Source organism: Magnolia sinica, chromosome 3 (genome assembly GCF_029962835.1).
Source record: "Magnolia sinica isolate HGM2019 chromosome 3, MsV1, whole genome shotgun sequence".
In the NCBI taxonomy this organism is placed as follows: domain Eukaryota; kingdom Viridiplantae; phylum Streptophyta; class Magnoliopsida; order Magnoliales; family Magnoliaceae; genus Magnolia; species Magnolia sinica.
In genome coordinates this window covers 123,531,111-123,559,086 of record NC_080575.1, presented here as the reverse complement: position 1 = coordinate 123,559,086, position 27,976 = coordinate 123,531,111, and the positions used below count along the sequence as shown (strand labels likewise).

Genomic DNA, 27,976 nt, shown 5'->3' with positions numbered 1-27,976 from the left:
CTTTTGAAGTCACCCCCGGGGGGCGGAATTCAGAAAAGAGAAAAGTCATCGTTCTCCTCTCCCCAACGGCTGCAAGAGAGCTGCAGCGGGCAGCTGACGCTACTTCTCGAAAGCAGCAATGCAAATTACTAGAATGTCCTGACACCTTCTTCAAATACCCTCGAGAAGCAACAGGAAGAGGAGGTAATAAAATGATACTCCCAGTGGTGAAATTGGGATCGCTGGTCCTCAAAACCCTAAGCAAGCCCATCGCTTCCAGGCTCAAGCAACAGGCTGGCCACCAACCCAGGTTCCGACAACTCATCATCAATCTAGCCCAGGTCTAACCCTCTCCCTCTCCCTCTCCCTCCCCCTCTCTCTCTTTCCCTCCTCACGGGGAATACGTGTGGGATCCGGAACGATCATTGGGAGCCAGCGCCTTATACGTGCTCTGGCCAAAAATTCAAAACGGTCCATTCATCTGGTAGGCCACGCGCGCAAGCTGAATATTTGACCGTTCTTACCATCCATTTTTATTTTTCATACACACGCTGTTGGGAGTTTATTTTCTCGATAGAAAACAGAAACCGAAAATTATAATAAAAAGGAAATTGTAAGAAAAATACTATCTGACCAGGCTTTGCTGTTTTGTGCATAACCCACAAAGGAGCACTTATCCCAAATTGTTTCTTCTAGGATCAGGTGTTCTGAAATACACGGTACACCACCCCAATACTCTAAGATATCCTAAGCTTGGTTTTCTTCATTTCCATATCTTTTATGGAGATGTCCCGTTCTTCTTAGATGGGATCCTATTTAGGACATGACACGTTGCTGGTAGTGCTTCTCCCCACAGATTAAATGGCAACTTTTGCTTGTATTAGCATGGGTTGACAATTTCAACTACAGTTCTATTTTTTTTCTCTCGGCCACACCATTTTGCCGTGGTGTGTAAGGTGATGTGCCCTGGTGTACTATGCCATGTTCTTCACAATAGCTAGAGAAATCATTAGAGAAGTATTCACCTTCTCTATCACTACAAAGGATTTTTTATCTATCTAGTTGATGTTCCACCCTGGACTTGTAGATTTTAAATGCATTAAATGCTTTATCTTTTGTATCAACAGGTACACATACACATAGCTAAAGCAATCATCTATGAATGATATGAAATACATTTTGTCTCCTTGGGTAAGAATGCCGTTTAACTCATATATGTTAGTGTGCACTAGGTCCATCACTTGAGTTGATCTCTCAACACTCAGAAACAGTTTCTTCGTCATCTTCGACCATATGCACACTTCAAATTTTTCGTTCTCACTCTTTTGGATCTTTCTGAATTTCTCTTGATCCTTATTGGGTTTCAGGGATTCATCATTTTCATGGGTATTCTTGATCTGGGATGGCCTTTCAACTTTATTAGCTTCAGAGGAGGATGCATAATTGGTATTATTTTTGTTATCTCGTGCACGAGATTCTTCCTTTATTCGAAGATGTTTTGGGATTTGTTCCAATGAATAATCTTCGGTCATGTGCAATAACTTCTTCCTGTAATCTTTTCATAGTGAAGGCAGTTTGACTATTATAGCCCCAACTTAGAAAGATTTAGGTGGGTCAAGTTTAAGGCCTTTATTTTATTTACGATCAATTGCAATTCTAGAATTTGAGGTAACAATAGTTTGTTATCAACCATCGTGAAATCGAAGTACTTGGCGATTATAAATTTCCTCGTTCCTTCTTCTTTGGCCTTGTATTTGAATTCAAATGCAGTCCATATTTCTTTAATAGAGATCGTGTCTGTATACAGATCATACAGACGGTCTGACATAATAGCTCGTCTTCCTCTCGTTTGTTCCTTGCAACAATTTGTTTTGCCGTGTCTTTGTCGGTTGCAGGAGGAAAAGGTTGCATATTCAAGTCTAGGATAAAGTAGATTTTAAGTGCAACGAGAAAGAATTTCAACTTATCTTGCCACCTTGTGAAGTTTGTACCATTAAAACACCTTGTGAAGTTTGTACCATTAAAACAGTCAAGTCGGATTAAATCTTGATTCATTAACTTGATCGAGGTGATACTTTCAGTTTTCATAGGAATAATTCTTTAGGATTATTTGGAAAATTTTTGAAATGAAAAAAAAATAAATGAATTTAGAAACCGAAAATAGACTTGAATAAGTTTGATTATAACCATGTTGAAACACGTATTATATACGTTGTCCTTAAAGTGTGATTCACCCCCTCTTATTTGATTTGAGATCGCTGGCGAGTTGCTTACAAGATACGACAAACCTTGTTTGGTCCTGCGTGCAGCAATCACGAAGGGACCACCTTAGGAATTCGGCTAATGCAGTTAATTTTCTGGCAGGAGACTCTGTGTGTAAAGTTTTGATTGTTTATGCGAAAGGTCTTTGGCCTTTTGACCCAAGTGCTGAGTGGGCTGTTGGTTCTAGTCTCTGAGGAGATTTGTTGCTTGAGTCATCTTTTTTTTAATCCCAACAACATTAGTTTATATAGATGGAGGGAGTGGACTAATTCACCTAAGGATATCAAAGTTCAGAATGTTGTAAAAACATTTATGAATGTTATCTCATTAATCTAGACTTTTCAGACCGTTGGATCCTTAATCTGAACGTTGGATTAAAGATCTGATCGTTTGGATTAAAGATTAAACCCTTAGAGAACGTTTCGTATGCTACAACGTTCTTAACGGTTCTCTCTCAGCAATAGTAAAATTTTTTACCGTATACACGGCATTCGGTCAACCAAACTTTTTACTTTTCTTGCACCTTCTCGCGATGGTTCGTATAAGGTCGCGAGGGAGCAACCACTCGCGACAAGATGTGCGCGTGCGAAGTACACCTCTACAACCACTGCCTCATTGCTTACGCCAACGCCCATGTGCATTGGAACACACAACCCAAGCTTTCTCTCCCCATTTTCTGCAAGTAAGTGAAATATGCACATAATAATTTATAAAGGCTATAAAACTCCCATCTCTAAGTAATGTGGGACAAATGAAAAATTCATTTTTTAAAACTTTTAGAAAGATTTTAGAGGGAAAATGAAATTTGATTTTGAATTCCAAAATTCAAGTGCATTATTTATTTTAACCAATAGAGAATGAATTTTTAACAATCATTTAAGATGTGACCATGACACAACAATTCATCTTCTTGATCTTGATAGAGAACTCAAGAAGAGATTGAACCTCCTAATAAACCTTGTAAAAGTCAGAGAACAAATGTAGAAAAGAGTCTTGATCATGATAAAATAGACTCTCAGTGTATCTCGTTTCACTTGTTGAGGGTGATAGAGAGAATGTTATTAGGAAGATGCCTATAGTTTTGATTGTAAAAGATGACTCTAAAACCTTTAATGAGACAATGTCTTCAAGTGACTATGCTTTTTGAAATGAGGTCATTAATGATGAGATGGACTCAATTGTATCAAACCAATCGTGGGAACTGGTAGACCTACCCCATGTTCTGAACCTTTAGGGTGTAAGTGGGTATTCAAGAGGAAATACTACATTGATGGTAGTGGTACAATAAAAATCTTTAAGGCTAGATTAGTAGGCAAGGGATTCTTTCAGAAAGACAGAATTGATTATTTTGACACGTATTCACCTGTGGTTAGAATAATATTGATTATGATTTTATTCGCTCTAACGTGCATACATCATCTTCACATCCATCAAATGAGATGTAGAGACAACATTCCTGAATGGTGACCTCAATGAGGAGGTATATATATGGAGCAACCGAAAGGGTTTGTTCTGCCAAGAAATGAAAATAAAGTTTGTAGGCCTATCAAATCTTTGTATGAATTAAAGCGAACACCTAAACAGTGACATGAAAAAAGTTTGATTCAAAGGTACTATCTCATGGTTTCATGATAACATAGCCGATAAATGCATATACTCTAAAGTATGTAATGGTTACATTGTAAGTATATGCAGATGACATGTTAATTATCAGTAATACAATGGAGGGTGTAACTAAAACAAAGAAGTATCTATCCTCCATCTTTAAAAATGAGCGATCTTGGACAAGTGGATATCATCCAGGGATTAAAGTTAAAAAACATAGCGGGGGTTATGCATTGTGTCAATTTTATTATATTGAGAAGATATTGAACAAGTTTGATCACTCGAAAATCAAGGAGGCTAATACCTCATTTAATCCAAGTATCAAGCTAAAAAGATAGTGATGGAAGAGCAGTTACACAACTTTGAGTATGCTAGTGTTATAGGCAGTCCGATGTATGCAATGCAGTGCACAAGATCGAATATAGCATACGCTGTGAGTAAACAAAGCATGTTTACTAGTAATTTCAGTACAAAACACTAAAAGACTGTTCGTAGGGTTCTTGGTACCTTAAGGCAACCAAAGAACTAGGACTATTCTACTCAGAATTTTCGGCCATATTGGAAGGATATATTGATGCGAGTTGGATATCGAGTGCAAGGGACAATAACTATAGGGTAGATATTTGTCTTAGGAGGTGTAACTGTCTCTTGGAGATCCAAGAAACAGACATGCATAATACACTCGACGATGGAATATGAGTTTATAGCTTTGGCTACAACATACAAAGAGGCTGAGTGGTTAAGGGATTTTCTATTAGAAATTCCATTCTATGCGAATCCTATGTTGGCTGTTTCACTTCATCGTGATAGTGAAGCCACTCTAGAGAGTTTACAACAATACATATAATGAGGAGTCCAGACACGTAAGTATGAGATTTGATTATGTAAGGCAGTTGATTCGGAATGGACTTATTATGATCTCCTCTGTGAAGTCAAGTAAGAACTTGGCTGATCCTTTCATTAAACCTTTAACAAGAGAGGTACTGAGGAGACCATCTAGATAAATGGGGTTGAAACTCTTCAATAAAAATTTCATTGGTGTTGGAAACCCAATCAAACATTAGAAAATCTCTAAATCGAAATTTAATGAGTAAAAACAAGTTACTGATACATGAAAAGTTTTAGCACTAAAATAAATAAATAAATAACCTCATTTAGGATGGATAGTGCTAGCCTTTATAGGTAGAGGGTTGAGTCATAAAACAATTAATGGAATCTAGTCTAAAGGATATGTGTCTTAAAGTAATGGAGACATTGAAAGGATTTCACCTATGTGAGCGTAGAGGTGATGCTACTTCCAATGAGAGTTAGAGTTTCTCTCGAAATCGTTCATAAAATACGATAAGCACATGGTCATTAAATGTACTAACCGAGTAATATAAGGGAACTCATATAACGCAGATGCAATTATGTGTGTGGTCTTTTTGGTTTTGTCATTAAGGAATAACTGGTTCAAGGCCGTGGTTACCAAGGATTTCAATAGAACTTTGAAATACTTACACTAAGAGAATATTTAAATTGAAAGATATCTTTCTTTATGCATAAGAACTATATTTAATCTCTTACAACTATTTCTATTATTTAATTTAACCATGTTGGGGATTGTTAAGAATTCTTTTTCAATTGGTTAAAATAAATAATGCACTTCAATTTTGAAATTCAAAATCAAAATTAAAATTTTCTCTTCTTTCTTTCTTTCTTTCTTTTTTTTTTTTAAAAAATAAAAATAAAAATAAATTAAAAGTGTGCAAAAATGAATCTTTCACTTGTCCCACATTGCTTAGAGATGGGAGTTTTATAGCATTTATAAACTATCATGTGCATAGTTCACTTACTTGGAGAAAATGGAGAGAGAGAGAGAGAGAGAGAGAGAGAGAGAGAGAGAGAGAGAGAGAGAGCTTGTGCACGCGCGTGCGTAGATGAGGGTGTGGGCAGTAAGGTAGTGTAGTTGTAAAGGTGCTAGTGGTGCACTTCACACATGCGCATCGTGTCGCGAGTGGTCGCTCCTTTGCGACCTTACGCGAACCGTATCTAGACAATGCGATCGTAGTGCTAGAAGAGTGTAAAGTCTGGTTGACCGAATGCCTTGTATATGGTAAATTTTTTACCTTTGCAGAGAGAGAATCACTTAGAATGTTGTAGCATGTGAAACATTTTGTAACAGTCAGATTTTTAATACAACGTTCATATTAATGATCTAACGGTTTGAAACGTTTGGATTAATGAGCGCTGTGTTCATAAACATTTTTGCAACGTTCTGAACTTTGATGGCCTCAGGTGAAACAATTTACTCATTCCATCTATAGAAATTGGTGATGCTGGGATAAAAAAGATAACTCAAGCAACGAATCTCCTCAGAGACTAGAATCAACAACTTCAAACCCCTCATTTTCTCCTCCTTCAGTAGCCTACTTAGCACTTGGGTCAGAAGGCCAAAGACCTCTCGTAGAAGCGATTAGACCTTTACACACAGAGTCTCTTGCCAGAAAACTGACTCCGTTAGCCAAGTTCCTAAGGTGGTCCCTTTGTGATTGCTGCACGTGGGAGTCAAGATTAAACAAAGCTTGTCGTATCTTGGAAGCAATTTCTAGCAACCTGCCAGTGATCTCAAATCACATAGGAGGGGGCGAATCATGCTTTAAGGACAACGTATCTAATATGTGCTTCAGCCTGGTTCCAATCAAACTTATTCAAGCCTATTTTCGGTTTCCTCTTTTTTTATTTTTATTTATTTTTATTTTTTAATTCAGAAAATTTTCAAACACATGTGGCCCAAACAATCAAACACATGTGGCCCAAACAACAAGTGGGTTTGTTCGTGGTGGACACTGGTGAATGGCTTGGATCTGACACCCGTACTACATTGGCATTGAGTGCGCAAATTTCTGAAGCACTTCTCTAGGGATCGTTTAGATGCCTATAAATGGTTTAAGTGGTAAATGATTTATAGGTGTAAATCATTTACAACCTCTCCTATTTGGCTGTCAGCTGTAAATGATTCACATGTAAATGATTTTGTGTGTTTGGATAGCCTATAAATTGCTCAAGTCTTGTAAATGGAGAGCCAATCATTCCATTTATAGCTGTTAGGCCGTAAATGGAGAGCCTGTAATTGAAATCCCAACTTTTTGTTTGTAAATCAAAAGGGCTGAAAGCTGTAAAAGATTTACAGACTGTAAATCATTTACATGCATTTTTCTGCATCCAAACAAAGTAAACCATTTACAGTCATCCAAACGACCACTAACAGTGTTTTGGATTGTAAAATCTGTTGGCTATTATATTGCAAATAGATTTCTTGAAGAGTCAAAATTTACGATTTTTTGTTTTTTTTGGTTCCCAACAAGTCTAGGACTAGTTCTACAACATGAAATGCTACATTTTCCTGTAAAATCATAACCACGAACTTGTTATTATAACCTTCCAATGTGTTCTCCTGTGCAACATCCTATGCTCTTCTTTGTCATTGAGATAATGGTCAGAAAGGTCCATGCAATTATCAGCCTGGGAAATTTTCATGGCCATGCATTTTGGGGATCATGCTTCAAAATCTCAGTATTGGAGCATGTGTAAGAAAGCTCCTGAAACAGGGCATCCCAAAATGCATTGGATGCATGGGTGGTATTGCCAATGTTGTGAACTATTCTCAACATTGTGCCAAACCTCATCTCATATCATTAGGGCTGATAACGAATTGTATAGGGTGAGAACTTAAACTGTGAGAGAAGGAATTGATCACTAACTAGTTTATGATGTAGATCCACTGGTGTATCAACTGGCTTATATTATGGTTTTAAGGCATATAGGAATTTAGCCACATGGAACTCCTTATGTTGCTGATGTTTTTTCTTTGGATCAGCATTAAGTGGTTGATACACATTCAGCTCCTCTTACATTCTTTTGATTTTCAAATAATATTCACCAAGGGACTTATTTCCTTGTTAAAATGTAAAAATCTCTTCAAAAAATCAATATGTACGGGAGATATTTTTATCAAATGAATACGTTTCTCATAATGCATTGCACAACTCCTTTGTAATATCTAGAAACATTGCATTCCCGCCAATAGATTTTTCCATTCTGTTACGTCATGATTTGAGCATTTTTATGGATCCAATAATTGTACGTGCTATCACTTGCATCTGGTTCTCCATAGTTGGGTATTTTAATGTCTTTGGCCATAAAAAAACATTTGAATTGATTTAGACCATTGGAGATAATTTGCTTCATTTAGTTTTATAGAGTCTATTTGATCAGTAGAAAATCAGATGGATTTAGGAACTTAGATCTTTGATCACCCTTGATCTTCATAAGGAGAGAAAATAAAGAGAATCCTATGGTGCTTTTACATGAATTAGGGATGACTCCGTTGGATATAAGAATGCTCTAATTACACGTTCCACATGATGCACACATTGCACTTGGCGAAACAATCAGCATGCATGTTCCGATCGAATGCGAGAGGAGAGATGATCATGAATATAACATTCACCATCTTATACACGGACCATTACAAAGGTTCGACACACCAAAACAAGAAAAAAGAAACCCGACGTTTCGTCGATAACGTTTAGCACAAGAGAGAAATGGAGTGCAAAGAGGAAAAAAGAAGAATTTATGAGATAGAAGAGATAAATCATAATAAAATCCTCTATGATACCATGTAGAATTGTATAAAAGTGAAAGCAAATAGAAAAGAGAAATCGGGGCCGTAACGGCTGTTGCAAGGCATAACGGCCGTTACAAGCCCGTAACAGTTGTTACGAGCAGTAACCCTAAAAGAAAAAACGAAAAAAAAAGGGAAAAGAAAAGAAAAAATGTAAAAAAGAAAAGAAACGAAAAAACGAAAAAACGAAAAAAGAAAAGAAAAGAAAAGAAAAAATGAGAAAAAAAAACTAACCTTATTCTCGCTTCCTCTTCTTCTTCTTCTTCTCCGTGGCGCTGTTGCAATTCATCGCGGCGCTGCCACAGCTCCTCCCTATGTGTTGCAGCTCCTCGCGGCACGCTGCAGCTCCTCCTCCTGCTTCTCCTTCTTCTTTCCCCTCTGGTGCAACTCCCTCTCCATCCTCTTTCTTTTTCCCTCTCGTTTTCTCCTTCTCTTTCGTTTTCCCTTTCTTTCCTTCTAAAACACTTACACCACGTTGGCCCACAGAGCCATTAATCCGTCCGGGCAGGGTAGGACGCAATCCGCGTTCAAGTCAATGTACGCGGATTAGATACTGACAGGTTAGTAGCGAGTCGGCTACTGAAGTGATGTCACCAAGTTCTGTGGGCCCCACTATGATGTATGTGTTGTATCCACACCGTCCATCCATTTTGAGATATTATTTAGGCATGAGCTAAAGAATGAGGCAGATAAAAAGATGTAGTGGACCCCACCACAGAAAACAGTGGGGAGAGTGATTCCCACCGTTGAAACTATCCTAAGGCCCACCATAATTTTTATTTGAAATCCAGCCCGTTGAAAAGTTAAAAAAGACATGAAATAAGGTAAAACACGGATATCGGCTTGATCTAAAACTTTCGTGGCATTTAGAAGTTTTAAATGGTGGGCGTAACTGTCCCCATAGTTTTCTGTGTTGGGGTCCACTGGAGCTTTGGATTTAACTCATTCTTTGGATATTGCCCTAAAATGATCTCTACAAGTGGATGGAAGGTGTGGATACAAAACATACATTATGGTGGGGACCACAGAACTTGGTCACGTCACTTCAGTAGTGTGTCTCACTTCTCAACCTGTAGGTAGCTAATCTGCACTAGGCACCTTATTGTATTAGTAGTCTGCGGCGCATGCTGCTTAGTGCATGCGGCCCACCTTGATTTATGTGTTGTATTATATATCCATGCCACCCATCAGTTTTTCCTGATCATTTCAAGGCATAGTCCCTTAAAGGAAGCAGATCCAGATCTCAAGTGGACCACACAGTAGGATTGAATGTCCACCGTGCACTTGCATTGTTTTTGTGCATGTGGTCCACCTTGATTTATGTGTTATATTATATATCCATGCCACCCATCAGTTTTTCTTGATCATTTCAAGGCATGGTCCCTAAAATGAAGCAGATCCAGATCTCAAGTGGACCGAACAGTAGGATTGAATGCCCACAGTTAAAAACTTATTATGACCCACTGTAATGCTTATTTACCATTGAAACTGTTGATAAGGTTGCATGGACATGAATCAAGGAAAACACATGTCGCAACTTAAAAAATAATAATAATAATAATAATATAAGTTTTAATTGTGGGAATTCAATCCCTATTGTGTGGTCCACCAAAGATTTGGATTTGCCTCATTTTTTGGACCATGCCCTAAAATGAGTTGGCAAAAAGGATGGACAACATGGATATACAACAAATGCATCAAGGTGGGTCCTATGTTCAGGGCGTCATTCACTAGTGGTCCACCTAAGATTTAAATCTACCTGATTTTTTGGATCATGCTTTAAAATGAGTTGGCAAAATAGATTGACGGCACGAATATACAAATGCATCAAGGTGGACCCCAATTTGAAGGCCTCACCCACTAGTGGTCCACCTTAGATCTGGATCTACCTCATTTTGGACCATGCCTTAAAATGATTTGATAAAACAGATGGATGTCATTGATATACAATACATACATCATGGTGGGCCCTATGTACATGGCCGTAAAAATTGTCCATGAGGCATACATTAACTCAAAATTAATAAATTAAATTATGGCAATATTGTTGCCAAGTCACAATTCCAAAATTAAATTGTTTAAATGATTCTCACCATTAATTTGCAAATATTTGTTTTTTTGAAATATGATCATTTGATATTTTTCATTCTTCACTATTCAATAAATATCCACCAATCCATTAGTGAGATAAGTGGCAATAAATTGCATGAATTTAACGTTGATTTGGGGTATTGAATGATTCACTAAATCAGCTCTAAATCGACAACACTATATTTACTTGAATATAATTTCAAATTTTTTGTTAAGATTTATTGTGAAGAATTATATTAATTTGTTGGATATATGAATTACATGATTGGACATAAAAGTCCCTAGATTGTATGTTAAAATAAAACGTACACAAGTCACAAGGTATGTAATATACCAATACCTACAAATATGAAATATGAGATATTTTGGTATTAAATTCATTCTAATTAATTTATATTGATATTATATAGTTAGATAATTAAATATAAAAGATCTATAGCCAATACTAGGTTGTCAGGTTCATAAATTCATCAGGCAGACCGATACAACTTCTCACTAAAGAGTGGACCGTTACACCACCATAAACATGTTCCAAATTATAAACGAATCCATATTTGGAATATTCCGGATTTAATCCATATTTTTTCATTTTTTTGACAAATAAAAAAAAATAAAAATTACACCGTTACGGGCCGTTATGCCCTCGTATCCGTATCGGTAATGGTGGGCACCGTTACGCCAACCGATACTGATACGGAATACCTTGATTAGGGTTGCATGCCCCGTCTCTCTTAGACTAGGTGGGCCATAATCTAAGTGTTGTACGGCCCACATCCACTGTCATCAACACTATCCATTAAATTAATATGAAATTCAATTTGGTAATGCATCTAAACGTAGCCTAAACCATTGATCAAACCGTTTTGGTTCCCAATGGCCATTCAAGGGTTCTTGCTCTATTTCAAACTATTACACTGAAAATTAGCAACATTGGCTACAAGCTTGTTACTTTGATTTGCAACAAATGCTTTGAATGAACAAATATTTCGAACTAATAATAATAATGTTCCGAGCACTTTACTGTTATTCTTGATCAGTCTTGCACCCCATAGTGTGCCTTATAATTGCTTATGCTTCTTAGACCTTTAAGGATTCTTTTAGGATACAATGGAATGATTCATCTCTTCTCTAGAACCTTTTTAGTTTCATTAGTTGATTAGATATGTTTGATCATAACTTGGGACTAACTCGTTGTTGTAATCAATGCTTGTAGTAGACTATTAGATAGCACTTGATTGTCATCAACCTCTATAAGAGTCTATTAAATTCGAGGTGTTCCATATCTGTTACGATACGATCGTAAAGACTGATATGTATAGGTAACAATCGTGACTGTTACACGATATGTGGGTGAGATGGGGCAATCTTTTTTTTTTTTTTTGATACTGTAATAGTCGTTGTAGGGCATAACGACCGTTACCCCCGTAACGGTTAAAAAAAGACCACTTTTCTATTTAAATCCATTTTTCTCATCATTTTTTCACTTTTCTCATTCCAAAATCTCTCCTAGATCATTCTATAACAGATTTCAACCACTCTTACTATAGTTTTTAGGATTGAAACTGTAGATTGAAGTGATTTGAGCCAATAGAAGCTCCGATGGTCATTTTAAAATGAAAAATAAAAATATAGTATTTATGCCTATTTGAGTGAATAGAAGCTCTGAGGGCCATTTTAAAATAAAAAATAAAAAATAGTATTTATGCCTTTTTTTTTTTTTTCCGATTTCTAGTTCTAATGCTTGATTGTGATTTGTACACATTAGAGACATAGCTATGTTCAGAAATTCGCCAGACAGCCCAATACAACTTTCTCACCAGCCATTTGGTTGTGCTACCATAAAGATGTTTAAAAAAAAAAAAGAATAATATTTGGAATATTTACATTATTCTGGATTTTTTAAGATATTTTTTTCTAGAATTTTTAGGGCAAAAAAAACAAAACTGTTATAGGGGTTGCAATAGTCATTACGCCCTCATATAGGCCGTTATGGCCAATACCTGTATCGGTAATGATGGTGACCATTACAACCACCGTTTTTTATATGGAATACCTTGATTACATTGTGCTTGTGGGAGTTTTGTAATCTCATTGTAGGTCCTAAGCTCGGATAAAGAAGCGTTGCGTCAAGTTGGCAGCCAACATCAAACTTATGCTATAACTTCCAACATGAATCCGAACAATATGATTGTAGCTTGGGATTTGGTTTAGCTTGCTGTAATTTCATATAATCTTCACATTGTATGTCAAGACGATGCAATCTTAGTCCTGACAAAAAGCGAAGATCCTTTGGAAGATCATTATTCTACTAGATTTCAATTTCTTTCCTCATTCTGGTAGGAGGAAGGAATATGTCTTGTCCTCATCGAAGCTCAGAGCCATCAAACTTGTTATAGTCTGACAATAGAAAAACATTTTGGAGATGGAGATGTTGGTGGACGTACTTACTGATGATTAGGGGCGTACATCGAGTCGAACCGAGTCGAGCTGGCCTCAGCTCGACTTGGCTCGAACACTGGCTGATCTCAGCTCGAACTCGGCTCGTCTCGGCTCGGTCCTTGAGCTTGACTGGCCAGCTTGGCTCGGTTCGGTCAGCAGCTCGGGCCAGCTTGGGCCGAGTTCGAGCCAAGATCGAGCCGAGTTCGCCATTGAGGCTTTTCCACAAACACCTGAACTGCAACTTCAAAACCCCACCGTTGGAACTGGGGTTGATTTCTCTGCCTGAAATTAATAAGCCCAGTCCAAGCCATCATAGGGACCATTTTTTACGAAGATGTCCTGACCCTCAGGCTTCCTTCCCTACCGCTCATAAAGACAAATTGGGACACTCCCTTCCCTTTCCACGTGCATCCCATGTTCAAGACACTATAGACGAGTCACAAACACAGGAGTTTGCAATATGTACACCCAAATAGTCCATCTTTTTCATATCCTCCACTATCCTTGTCTTTTGCATATGACACCTATCAATTGTATTGAAAGTGATGTATGCGTTTGAGTTTTTGGGGGTTTCCCCAACTTGGTGAGTTCCATAACTGAAACTGGCAATCACAAATAGATCGTGAATCATTGAATCTCAGCCTTTGATTATCATATAACCCCCGACCCGAAGATGTGCCTGCTATTCTGGGTTTTTTTCATGTACATACCTTCCTTGCCACCAGACAAACCTTCCTTGCCACCAGCCACATTTCGTTGAGTCATTTTATCAAATAGTTGGTGAGCAACATCAATGGCAAAGTAACCGAGTCACCGAACTGGTTCGATCCGAGTTCAATTCAAGCTGGATTCGATCCGAGTCGAGTCGAGCTGGGGCCTGCTCGAACTAGGCTCGAACTCATTTTTGAGCTCAAAAAATCAGCTCGATTCGGCTCGAACTCAGCTTCGAACTGAGTCAAATCGAGCTATATTTTCCTCTTGGGTAGCTATAGTGGTGATCTGTCTTCAAGTTGGCCGATCCTTGTGTAACCCTGATGTTGCTTCTTATTCTCTCAATCCTTCTTGACACCATCCTCTCCTCCATCGTCAATTGACTCTCTTAGTGGTCCCTTGCATTGTGAATGATGATGGCCAACCATAGTTTTCCATCTCCTTTATGAGTTAAATTTTTTTTTTTTTTTTTTTTGACTCATCGAGCTTTTAGCTTTCTAAGAAACAACATAAGAAAAAGGTTTTTGACAGTATCTAGGTTGCTGTGTACAAAATCTACTACATGAGTTGTACAAACCTTTCAAGTTGGGTTGACATAGCAGACAATAAACAATAGATGTTGCAACTTGTGCACTCTTTAATTTCTGCAACAGTTCCCATTTGGGTAAACAGGGCTTCATGCACTCACATTTATCTGATATAGCAAACCATATTCTTTGGAAGCAAAATTTTGTACACAAGGAAATGGTTTTAATCTTTCTACAACAGGCTTCCTTCTGCCAGAATGTTGGATTCAATATCATTCATAGCATCCGTATTCCAGAATAGCATGCTAATCTAACAAAAACCATATCTAAAAAATTAAAATTTTTTCCGTTTTTCAATCTTCTGTCAACATTATGGGGGTGTTTACCTTCATATTATTGTACTTAAAAGGATTATGATGCATGACATGAAAATTAAATATGATATGCGAGATTTCAGGCTTAAGATCACGTTAGTTCAGAAATAATTACACAAATTCCTTATTCCACATGAAAGTCCAAACATTCAATTAAGGGGAATCTATGTGGGTCCAGGCCTACACATGATAGGGTTGGATCAATAAAAATTATGAACCAAACAATACTCAAAGATAAGAAATAATCATCCACACATGCATAGTATTCAGTCCCTAATCCAAGGGATTTAGAAATTCCAATTCGGGGAACCCTAGGGTAAGAAAAGGGGCATAAAATTGGAGATTTAAGTAATTTAGGGTTAGGTTTAGGGATTTTGGGTGAAAGTAGAGTGAAAGAGATGAGAGAGACAAACCAGAGAAGTACCGCACGCGTGGACAGCAACAATGACTCAGACGCATGTGCGTGTGATCCTGGCCGCACTTGTGTGAGGCCCACTATTCAGAAAAAGGCCACCTTGGCCCTGGTCTACCAGGGATGGACTCCAAAACCCTTAAATTTTAGCTCGATCCGATGTACGGTTTGTGCATGGTGCTCTGCCGAAGTTTCAGCCCTCCTGTAGGGCCAAATTCTAAAATTCTGATGTGGGGAGGAAAATTGCTGTAATAGATGATTAATTCGAAGTGTAGATGATGGGGTGAGATGAGAAGAATGGATGGTAGAAGATGGGTAGTAGAAATAGTGATAGATGGGGGCGAATTGGGATAGATGTGGATTCGCACCACGGTAGTTAACCCTTCGATGAAGGGAGGGCTTCGCACCCAATTAGGCTTCACAAATCAGAGAGTAGGAAAACGCAGAATTTTTATTAATCTTCAATCAATGAAAAAAGCTACAAGTGGTGCTTATTTATAAGAAAACCCTATACCGCAAAAGTTGCGCCATGTGCGCAACCTATTACTGGGCGATGAAGTAAACTAAAATAAAAACTAATGAAAGAAATCTAAAGCGTCCATGATGTTTTAAATAACATTAATAAGCAAAAACTAAAATATGAAATCAATCTGACTAGTGGACCACAATCATGAGATCCCATGATGGGCTTTTCTTGACTAACGGGCTCACTTTTTTGAATCAAAACTTCGTCTTCTAGCTAGGAGGCCCTCCCTGGACGTCGTCATCGATCCAGATCGACGGTGGGGCCTTCCTTCTGGCGTACGTGCGTAGGGGGCAACGTGAGTGCGCGTGTGCACGTGATGTCCCCATCAATTCTCCCCGACTGCGAATATTTTGCCACTGGCGAAATAAAATTCCTAAACCGCTCCAAGATATCAGGATCAAGTCTCTGAAGCTCCTCTTCAGTGAGCCACGTACTGTCTGAAGCTGGGCGTGACTTCCATTTAACCAGGTACTTCTGAAATCCGCAGTCCGACGTTGAAACTATCTGATGGTTCAGGGTATCCTCTATTTCCTTTTTGGGTGTGTGAAGGTTAGATATGGGAGGTATAGGCTGGGAAAATGGGTCGGGAAGGATAGGTATGGGAGGTAGAGGCTGGGAAGATGGGTTGAGATGGGTAGGTATGGAAGGTAGAGGTTTGAAAAATGGGTTGGGAAGGGTATATATGGGAGGTAAAGGCTGTGAAAATGGGTCGGGACGGGTAGGTTTAAGACGTAGAGGCTGAGAAAATGGGTCGGGAAGGGTAGGTATGGGAGGTAGAGGCTGGGAAGAAAGGTCAGGAAGAGTGGGTATGGGAGGTAGAGGCTGGAAAAATGGGTCGGAAAGGGGCCATGGTTCAAGGGATAAATATGGGGAATGAGGACGGGTAGACGAAGGGCCGGACAAAGTATTAGTGGTCCCCTGAAAAGTAACTAGATCCTCCATGTTGAATGTGGAACTAATTCCCATAGAAGGTGGAAGATCTATCCCATACGCATTGAGACCGTTTCGTTTTATAATTTTGAAGGGTCCAACGTTACGCGTGTGTAACTTACGAACGGCCCTTGGAGGGTACTGCTCGAGCCAGATGTGGACTATCACAGAGTCCCCAATATTGAATTCTTTGAAATGTTTATGTTGGTTTGCAGAAAATTTGTAATGTTCATTACTAGTAGTGATCTTCTGCCTGATTTCTTGATGCCATGAATGAATGTGATGCGCAAAAGACTCTGCAGGCTCTGACACCTTATGGAACAGTGACACGGGGACAAGATCAATAGGTTTCCTAGGTTTATAAACAGTAACGACTTCATAAGAACTGAGACTTGTAGACCTATCGACAAAACTATTAAACACAAAATCGGTTGTAGATATTACGGTGTCCCACGTTCTAGTGTGCTCTATATCCCTCCTAGGGGGAGATTCATCCAGTAGATCATTAGGAAAGATATCACGTAACTCATCTATTGTCGGAATGGTCTCGGTGGGTAACTCTACACTAGCCTTTAGTGCACTCTCTCCAGCCACAAGGCCGCACATGTTGTACCCCTCAAAATAGTGGTCTTGATGTCTTTCATGGGTTGGGTGCACGGGTGTACACCCATAATTGATTCTTTCACCAATTCCATTCATTGGTCTATTCTCTAGGCCACCCGCCTAAGATTGGACATCTACCACAATGGTGGGGTTTGTCTTGGCGAAGGTCTTTAGTCGGGTAATGCGTACATCAAGCTGTTCAAAGCATTGGTCCATCTCCAAGCGCTTAAGCATTGGTCCATCTCCAAGCACTTAATCAAAAACTCCAACTTCTGGGACAGCTTGTTTAGTGACTCTTGCAATTGTTCCATGTTTAGTGTAGGGTGCCAATCAAAATTCAGCAATATAGTTGTCAAAATATAAGATTTTTTTTTTTATTTTTTAAAGAAATAACTTAGTTTCTAAAAACGAAAAATGAAAGTTTTTTTAAAATTTAAAACAAGTTAGGAAAGTTTCCAAAAAAAAGCAACCTAGTTTCTAAAAACGAAAAAGAAAAGTTTCTAAAAATAGAAAGTAAGTTAGTTTCTAAAAAAGAAAAAGGAAAGTAAACTGTTTTCTAAAAAAGAAAAAGGAAAGGAAATTAGTTTCTAAAAATAGATTAAGAAAGTTTCTAAAAAATTAGTTTCTAAAAAACAGAAAAGGAAAGTTTCTAAACCTAGAAATAGAAAGCTAAGTTAATTTCTAAAATAATTCAAATAAGGGGATAATAAAAAATTTCAGCAGCTTATGTCAGGGTTTATGGACTTCTAAACAGCCATATATGATGAGAATTGATGCGTAATGGACATAAACAACCAAACCTAAACATGTAATGAATTCCCCTACAAGAACCGTAGGCTCTGATACCAAATTTGATGCAGGACATGAAAATTAAATATGATATGCGAGATTTCAGGCTTAAGATCACGTTAGTTCAGAAACAATTACACAAATTCCATATCCCACATGAAAGTCCAAACATTCAATTTAGGGGAATCTATGTGGGTCCAGGCCTACACATGATAGGGCTGGATCAATAAAAATTATGAACCAAACGATACTCAAAGATAAGAAATAATCATCTACACATGCATAGTAATAAGTCCCTAATCCAAGGGATTTAGAAATTCCAATTCGGGGAACCCTAGGGGTAAGAAAATGGACATAAAATTGGAGATTTAAGTAATTTAGGGTTAGGTTTAGGGATTTTGGGGGAAAGCGGAGTGAAAGAGAGGAGAGAGACGAACCAGAGAAGTACCGCACGCGTGGACAACAACAATGACCCAGACGCACGTGCGTGCGATCCTGGCCGCACATGTGTGGGGTCCACTATTCAGAAAAAAGGCCACCTTGGCCCTGGTCGGCCAGGGATAGACTTCAAAAACCCCAAATGTTAGCTCGATCCGATGTACGGTTTGTGCGTGGTGCTCTGCCAAAGTTTTAGCCCTCCTGTAGGGCCAGATTTTGAAATTCTGATGTGGGGAGGAGAATTGCTACAATAGATGATTGATTTGAAGTGTAGATGATGGGGTGAGATGAGAAGAATGGATGGTAGAAGATGGGTAGTAGAAATGACGATAGATGGGGGTGAATCGGGATGGATGTGGCTTCGCACCACGGTAGTTAACCCTTCGATAAAGGGAGGGCTTCGCACCCAATTAGGCTTCACAACTCAGAGAGTAGGAAAACGCAGAATTTTTATTAATCTTCAATCAATGAAAAAAGCTACAAGGGGTGCCTATTTATAAGAAAACCCTATACCCCAAAAGTCGCTCCATGTGCGCAACCTATTACTTGGCGATGAAGTAAACCAAAATAAAAACTAATGAAAGAAATCTAAAGCGTCCATGATGTTCTAAATAACATTAATAAGCAAAACCTAAATATGAAATCAATTTGACTAGTAGGCCAGGATCATGAGATCCCATGATGGGCTTTTCTTGACTAACGGGTCTACTGTTTTGAATCAAAACCTTGTCTTCTAGCTAGGAGGCCCTCCCTGGACGTCGTCATTAATCCAGATTGACGGTGGGGCCCTCTTTCTTCTGGCGTACGTGCGTAGGGGGGGCGGCGTGAGTGCGCGTGTGTGCGTGATGTCCCCATCAGATCAAGGATCTCCTTGCTTGAGTTCGCGTATAACTTGAAAAGATATGTTGTGTGGTTGTAACAACCTCCAATTTGAACTTTTCCATAGGCAATGCTACAAGAACTCTACACACAATTAGGTCAGAAAGCAACAATAATTTTTTTTCTCTTACTTTCCAAATATCATATGTGACTAGTTGGGTATATGGTCATGTTCCCCTGGTAAATTTAAAATACTCATTGATATTCATGAACATACAAATTACAACTGTCATCATGGTTTTGTCCCCAGCTACTTGGGGTCGGCTCCTGTTTTGCTGATCATTCCTATACAAGGTTCTATCCTTAGAAAGTGAATAACTCTTCATATCTCTTTTTACCATCTCAATCCATGACCTTTTAAGGTCTTCTCTCATCCTCCTTCCGGACCCTTCAGCCATAATCTGTCTCGGGTAGTCTGGTTTCCTTAGCATGTGGCTGGACCATCGCAGTAGGCTCTACATAAATTTATCCTCTATTGGGGCTACTAATTGACATTCACAAACATACAATACAACTACTCCAGAAACTATGATATGTGCACTCGACCTAACTTTTTTCACAGTGGATTAATGATGCATCTTGGGCATTGATTCAGATGGTAGATCAGATAGATGAGGTTCAAATGGACTTGTATTGGTATGGCTGTCTGTTACCCTTTCTTTCAAATTAAATGACAGCTACCTTCCATGTCAATTGACCACCCATGTTCCTGTCATTTGCCGCTAGATACATGGCATACTTCTTTCACTAATAGTGCTTATGCTCTGTGCGTCTTGAGGCATGCGCATGTGTTTTGCAATAATGACAATTTGCAATAATGTTACACACACACACACACACACACACACACACACACACACAAAATACTGAGAGATAAAATGCATGTGTTTCCTGGGGGGGCCTTGAAAATTGAACCTACGGCCTCCCATTGACTATTAAGGGTCTTACGACTCTCATCCATTGCATCAGAGGTGTTTTGTTTTACATAGTGCATTGTTAGATGGCTGCAATGTTTGTATTATGCAGTGGTTGCTTGTCTTGAAATAGAACCTTTGTGACTTTTGACAACTTCCAAAGTATTCTTCCTGATAATGCTCCATTGAAATCAGGCAAACCATCGATTCACAACGACCATGCAAAGACGCATTTACGGTCATGCAACTAATGTTGAGATCCGCCCTTTGGATGCGGAGAAAGCTGTCCAAGCTGCTACAGATCTTATTGGGGAACTTTTTGTCTTCTCGGTAATCTTCATTTGCGAGCAGAATTCTTCTTTTTTAGCCCCTTTCACATGTCACAAGATCTCAAAATTGCTTCTCCTTGTGCATAGGTTTGTGCATGCACGTATTCTTGCATGTCTCTGACTCTCTGTTCATCCATACACGCACATGGGTGCAAGCACACCATTGGGTTGGAATGGTGGCTTGGATTGTGGGGGTGTTCTGTTTTGGCTCGTGGCTTCAGCTTTCTGCGGGGTTGATTAGGGGTAGAGATGGGCCTTGCCCAGGCTGAGCAAAATAAAAAATTTGAACAGGTTGAGCCCGACATGCCTGACACAATCAGCTCAGTATCCAGGACAAACCAATCCAGTTCCGGCCCATTTTCACCCCTCGGTGAGGTGGTTCACGTGTGTGTACCTCGTGTGTATTGGGAGTTGTTGCATGTGCATGTAAGTATGCCTGCATGTGGATGAAAGTTGAGATAACGTTGGTCTGGAAAATTTTGAAGTTTGTAACCCCTTGAAGTTGCTTTTCTTCTTTTCTTCTGTAATCATTCAGATTTCTGCAGACTAGCTTTATGCTAGATTAACTTTTCACTACTTACATGCTTCCTTAGTTTAAATAGGTTGCAGGAGTTCTTGTGATCTTTGAGGTTCAAAGAAGTGCTAGGTCAGAAGCTAGAAAGGAGGAACTACGCAAGCAGGAATTGGAGGTTAGATACCAAGATTCTCCCTTTGGTTTTGATCATTAGAACTGCAGGTTTTTTTTCCTCTCCTTGCAAGCATTGAAAGCTGTTATTTTGAGATTACCACTTGAAACTGAAATCTGGCTGTCTTTGTCCTGCCTCTTCTAACCTCCAACAGTAATAAGTTTAACTTCAAAAGCTTTGTTAAGCCCATGCAAACCTCTACATGCAACTGCACGTCCTACCCGCCATGTACATGGGACATTCAAGCCATGTATTGGGTGGGGCTCCCCTTGTAGATGACCTGGGCTAGAAATCAGGCTGCTTCTCTTAGTGGGTGGCCACGTGTATGTTGAATGTTGACCCTTGGGAATTTACTCAACATATCCAGTGTTTCCGTTCATGTGTGGCCAAACTGATGAGCCGGCCTACAGGTATCAGGCACCCCAAGGATCAAGGTTCAGTGGATCCTCAAGAGCCAAATTCTGAGGATATGGGTACTGCAAGGATTGGCAATTGCTTAAGCATTATCATGTTAAAATACCTTTATAACCATATTGTGAGTGGATTGCTCAATCTGAGATTCAATACAAATTTTAAATAATTGATTACTATTAGAGTTCAAAGTCTTGCTCATTTGGATTTCAAGTCTTGGCAAAGGAGGATTCCTTATCCTAGTACCAACCTAGGTTGGACTTGGGTACTCCAATTTTTTAAGGGTCCGAGTTTCATATGGCCAGACCGATTCTTTGGCCTGGTTATGTACATAGTCGGGTTCAATTGATGCACAGCTCAGATGTCCTGCACATAAGTTATATTGGCATGTGAGGCACTGTTTAGCTGTGCATTTGGGCTTGGTCTTAGCAATGCTCCACAAATCAAACATTAATCAGCATAAATGAACTAGAACCTGTTTATCAAATAATCTTTGTTTTCTAGACGGAGGGAGATTATTTTGGACCTAGCATGCCAGAGCCCAATGGCCGGTTCCAAGGAAAGGAATTGACCCGGAGATTCTGAAATTGCGGAGGCTTGGTTCAATCAAGCTGCTGAATATTGGAAACAAGCTATGCAAGGTGGTCCAAATGCATTGCATTAAATGATTATTAATCATTACTACACGCTTTGATTTGGATTGGGTACAGGCTGGATTTAGGTTGAACTTGGGCTTAAGTCTGGCCTGGAGAACTGTTTGTGTTGGGCACTTGGGCTGGGCTTCAGACTGCAATAGGCTGGACATGGGCTGGGTCTTTCCTCTTCCTCCAGTGGTAGACTCTTAGGAGTTTCAACACCTAGTCAAGGGTTCGAGTACCTATAGGTGGTGAAATTCCACTACAGCGTGAGTGTGTGGGGGTTTGTGTGCGTGTGTAAAAAAGAAAAAAGAAAAAAAAGAGGCCGGACATGGGCCCCATATTGTGGCCCTTGGTGTGTTGAGCTGGATTGAGCTAGGTACTATGTTAGAGGACAAATGGACCAGCCTGACATAGCCAGCCTGGTCCAATTGCAAGCCTATGCCTACTAGTTCATCAAGATACACAGATTGCTTGCTAGAGAACTTATCCATCATAATACACATAGCTTAATGGCAATCCAATTATTTATATTAACTATAGTACAATTGGTGGCCACTTGATGCAGGACATGAAAGTTAAACATGATATGCAAGATTTCAGGCTTTAGATCATACTAGTTCAAAACAATCACACAAAATTCCACATCCCACATAAAGTCAAGCACTCAATCAAGGGGAATCTATACGAGTCCAGGCCTATACATGCTAGGGCTGAATCGATTAAAGTTATAGACCAAACAATGCTCAAAGGAGAGTAAATTCATCCACACATGCGCAAAAATATTTCCCCAACCCAAGGGATTCACAGGTTTCAATTTGGGGAACCTTAGGGTCGAAGAAAATGGCATAAAAAATTGGGATTTAAGACAATATAGGGTTAGGATTAGGGAACTCAAGTAAGAAAGGAGTAAAAGTGAGGTGAGAGTGAACTGAAGCCAGCTCGCACGTGTGGACAGTAGGCCAGGCTTGACACATGTGCGCTAAGGGTTGTCCGCACGTGTGTGGGGCCCATGAACCTAAAAAATCCCAACTTGGGTCTGGTCGGTCAGGGCTGGGCCACACAACTACCAAGTTTCAGCCTGATCCGAGTTCCGGTCTGTGCGTGGTGCTCCACCGAAGTTTCAGCCCTCTTGCAGGGCCAAATTCTTGTAATTTGCTATAGGGAAGGATTGACTGCAAAATAACAATGGATTTAAAGGTTGGATGGCTATAGGAAAAGGTGAATATGGATGGTAGGAGATGGGGGCGAATTGGGATGGGTGTGGCTTCGCACCATGGTAGTAGCCCTTCGAAGAAGGGAGGGCTTCGCACCCAATGAGGTTTTTACAACTCAAAAAGGAGCAGGAAAACGCAGAAATTTTATTTCAATCATCAATGAGAAAAAAAGACTACAAGAGGTGCCTATTTATAATAAAATCTTATACCCTAAAAGTCGTGCCATGTGCGCAACCTATTACTTAGAGACGAAGTACCCATAAATAACAACTAATCAAAGCAATCTAAATTGTCCATGATGTTCCTAATAACAATAATAACTAAAACTCAAAGCACTAGATCGTTTCAAATAGTGGGCCACGATCATGAGAACCCATGTTGGGATTCACATGACGATCGGTCTACTCCAAGGAACTAAAACGTAGTCATCTAATTAGGAGGCTCTCCCTGGACGTTGTCATCGATCCAGATCGATGATGGGTCCCTCTTCTTCCTTGCATATGTGTGTAGGGGGGCATGCGTGTGCGCGTAATGTCCCCATCACCACTGATTAGATGGCTAGGGTCATTAAGTTAGTGCATTAGACCATGCCCGATAATTCATGTTAACTTGCTCCTTGATGAGTGTTGAGCTCGTCTAGTAGGTATTATCTTCTGGGTGTGTAAGGCTTCAGCAGAAAACAAAGAGAGATGCACGCATGTGGCGGGTCTAAGTTGCAGCCACACTTTGGACCAGAAGTCCAAGCATTTTGTCTGACCGTCACTGTTGTAGATAGATGGATGAGGGAGCCAAGTCTTGGCCACATTATAGACTGGGGGTCCAAGAGCAAGGTATTCCATAAGGGTGAGGTGGCCCTGACGACCACTGTTGTTACTGTTACTATACGGGCTGTAATGGCTGTTATGGCCCCCATAACGGTTGTAACGTCCTTAAAAAAAACTTTTTCGGCTCCATAATGGACTGTCATGGGCCATTTTTCACGTAACAGCTATTACAGCCTCATAACGTAATGCTTAATTGTTAAAACTGTTACTGTTATGTAGCCGTTTTTCAATACCTTGTCTGAGAGGGATGGGCCTGTTGTGCTGGCAACCCTGTGAGAAGGACTTTGGCTTTACTGTATTATGATACTGCTATATAAATTATTATTACTACTACCAGTACACGTCTTTGTGCCATGGTTGTTGCATAGGTTTGTTTTTTTAGAGAATGATGCATCTTGACTCCTTGTTACAGAGGTTATGAGTCTAGGGAAGGGATTAAGTTTCAAGTGTTTTTGTGGGGTGGAATTATTTTCCATAGATATGTTGTCCTTGAGGATCCTGTTTGACTAAGTTTTCCAGACCCAGGTATGTTAGCATCAGATTGGGTCTCGGGGGCTAAAAGATCACGGATTGCTTTGGCGTGGGGAAGGAATTGGGGGATGGGTCGGGTAGTGTATTGTTCTCTAATGGAGTCAAAGAGTCCCGAAGGGGCAAGGAAGGTGCTTGCTCTATCTCACCTATGGTTCTGAACCAATGGAATGAGTTCCAATTACGAGGGTTCACCTGAAGATGGAGATGTCTTCCCATACCTAGCTGTGAGAGATGTAGAAGCTTAGAAGGTGCTAGCTAGAGGTACTCCCCCACTAACTTTTATGGAACTATGAGAAAACAATAGATTGACAGTGATAATGCTGCTAATGTGGCTAATCTGCCTATTAGTAAGGATGGAGAAACGGGATTGTTATCCGATTCATTTGGATTATTGATTTTGATCAGAGTAGAGCGAAGGACCTGCTGTTGTGGCTAATCTGCCTGTTAGTAAGGATGGAGAAACGAGATTGTTATCTGATTCATATGGATCATCAGTTTCGATCAGAGTAGAGCGAAGGATTTTCTGTTAGATCATTCTACGGTGCTTTATTAGCATTGATGATTGCAGATTGTAAAGTAGTGTTGCGGGGTACAACCTCTTCTCTAGAGTGACAGGGTGTTTGACAAAAGCTTTGGATAAAATTTTATTAGGGAACCATTGTCATCCCACAGGTCTTCAGTTTACTAGCAGGTTAATAGGGTGTTGCACTGATGAAGTGACAAGTGGTCATCTTGCTAACCGACCTTCAACAAGCTGCAGTTTATTTCTTGAATCTTTCGATATCGGGGGTGTATCAGCCCAGCCAAAAATGATATGATATGGGTGTTGTGTATCGGTATCAGTCTGTTTCGGACCATATCAGGCCGTATCGGTCAAATTTTTTTAGAGCCAAAGAATTAAGGAAAATATCAGTAAAAAAAATAAAATAGAATAATAAAATATTCAAGAATTTGTAATTTTTTTGGTCTTTGAATATGCAATGATGGTGTATCGGACCATTCTTTGATGAGAATGTTGTCTGTTGGTTCGACTTGTTGAAGGTCAACTAAATGGGCCCTAATTCAACACAAATCAAACATGGTTTGGTGAATTAGGGCCCATTACATTGAAATACAACAAAAATAAGGTTAAAATATAAAAAAAAGAAAGTGAAGTTATCCTTCTTTTAATTCTCCCATAACAGTCCACTTTGCTTTAATTTGTCAAATCCCCCCCCCCCGCCCCTCTTTCAAAATAGGTCTAGATCTAGCCTAAAACGACTTTTTAGCATCCTCCATGTTTTAAATGAAAACAAGAAGAGGAGACAAGTGAAAATTTGAAAAAAACTTTAAAATCGGGGCATATCGACCTATATCGGCCCCGTATCAGTGTCAATACGCCTCGTATCGGCTGATACGGGTCAGTTTTTCCATATTGGGCCGATATGGCCCCTTATCGCATATCGTCTCATGCTGATATGGATATGGTATGGCCGTATCAGCTGATATGATGCCGATATTCAAATCTATGATCAAAATATAAAACTTCGATTTCCATCTAAATATCTAGTAGGCCTTGTGGCTAGACTGTACAGATTAGAGAATCTGCATGATTGTTCCCTAGTAAGTTTGGGCTGAACTTGCGAGTGCAAGGTTGCAACATTTAGCTCCATCCACTTGAGCTAAGGGCTCAACCCTTACAATCTGTCTAGAGATTTTCTTAGCCCACACGTATACAAGACAACCCATCTTGACTACACAACATGTGCCAGATGATTTACTACCGGCACTACCTCTGTTCTCTTGTTGCCGAAGAAACTACTCATTGAGGACGTCCTCTCACTCTCTAGATTTTGGTTCATTTTTCACTCACTAGATTTTAGTTCATTTTTCATGCATGCACAAGTAGAAAGGTTCCTCGATGGTCATACAAATTGACCGACCATTTGGTTCCTCGATAGTCATACAAATTGACTGACCATTTGGAAGAACAGGAGGAAGAATCAATAGAGAGGATCGTGGGATTCGTTCAAGAAAAGCCAATTGTGTGGTAGGGGATTTTGGTTCATTAGTAGTAATTGTAGGCTTTTATTGCAAAACAGGTAGTTTGAAACCTCGGGATTTGTTCAAAGTCTTTAATAAGTTGGTCCATAATATTCTGTATTTGCACTCTGTGTGCCTCCCTATTATTTGTCAGTGCAGTTGCCAAATCTGCACAATTTCCTCTTCAGACTCTATAGAATTTGATCAATCCATTTTTCTGTCATTAAGGTAGAGAATTGAACCAAGAATTCTCTTTCTTCATCATCAATCGAATCACTGTTCTCAACCCAAGATTCTATTTTATCATCAATCCAATCGCCATTAACATTTTTTTTTTCTTTTTTCTTTTTCTTATCAATAAATAAATATCTTAATTGTATTTGCTGTGATGTTCATGAATGGTTCAGAATATTATAAAGATTTATATCTTTGGACGGTTGGAGATGGAGTTACTTCACTGGTTTGGACATAACGGATTCCACTTGCCCCTTGGTTGGGAACTAATGATCAGTTTGCTCTACAAAGAATTTGGATTTGCTCATGACGATCCATGACATGAGGCTCTGCATATCATGCTTGGATTTCCAGTTTTACAAGTGGGCCCAATGGTTTGGTGATCAGAATGTTGGCCTGCTGACCTCCACCATGGGTGGACCATGCCTTGGTGGGAAAATCAGGTCAAATATGAGGACAAATAAGGTCAGGAGAGCCCAAAGCTTGGATGGCAATTATATCCCAATCTGGGAGATGTTTGAGGCATGATTCATCCGCTGTAGGCTTATAGAATCATGGGGCCCAGTTGTAAAATCCAAGAACCTGAGGATACTGAAGTTCCTCAGGCTGAAGATCATATAATTCCTTCTCCGCAAGGTGTTCAAATTCATCTCTTTTAGATATACGCACGTCTTCTTATCTTACCTTTTTGGTTATTTAGGCAATGCGACAAAAAAATGAAGATTTAGCAAGAGAAGTAGACTTTCTTAAACATAAGTTTGGGGAGCTAGAGCACTTGGCCACCAAAGGACGAGGCCTTGCAAGCATACTCAACTTCGGGCATGCCCCTGCAACTGAAGCTAGCAAGTCAACTGCAGCCGCTTGATAATATTTGGGTCACCAGATTTGAAAAGCTTGAATGCACCTTCATGTGAGTGGCCCATTTTAGTGGGCCATGTCACT

General features: G+C 39.5%; 1 protein-coding gene and 1 long non-coding RNA gene across 3 annotated transcripts; both read left to right on the top strand.

Moving 5' to 3' along the window:
• The first annotated feature begins 1 nt into the window (after position 1).
• On the top strand, positions 2–27,976 carry LOC131241111 (OPA3-like protein). Of its 2 annotated transcripts, XR_009168957.1 has the most exons (5): positions 2–320; positions 20,341–20,475; positions 21,077–21,163; positions 22,076–22,212; positions 27,735–27,872. XR_009168957.1 is itself a non-coding variant. In XM_058239783.1 (4 exons), the coding sequence occupies exons 1-4, from the start codon at positions 192–194 to the stop codon at positions 27,897–27,899; spliced, it is 516 nt and encodes a 171-aa protein (XP_058095766.1). In that variant the 5' UTR covers positions 3–191; the 3' UTR covers positions 27,900–27,976. The 2 variants fall into 2 exon arrangements, 1 of the variants encoding a protein (XP_058095766.1); XM_058239783.1 differs by lacking the exon at positions 22,076–22,212 and having other exon boundaries at positions 3–320; positions 27,735–27,976.
• LOC131241112 (uncharacterized) lies at positions 6,653–8,550 on the top strand. Its single transcript, XR_009168958.1, has 2 exons — positions 6,653–8,400; positions 8,431–8,550. It is a non-coding gene; the product is annotated as an uncharacterized LOC131241112 (long non-coding RNA).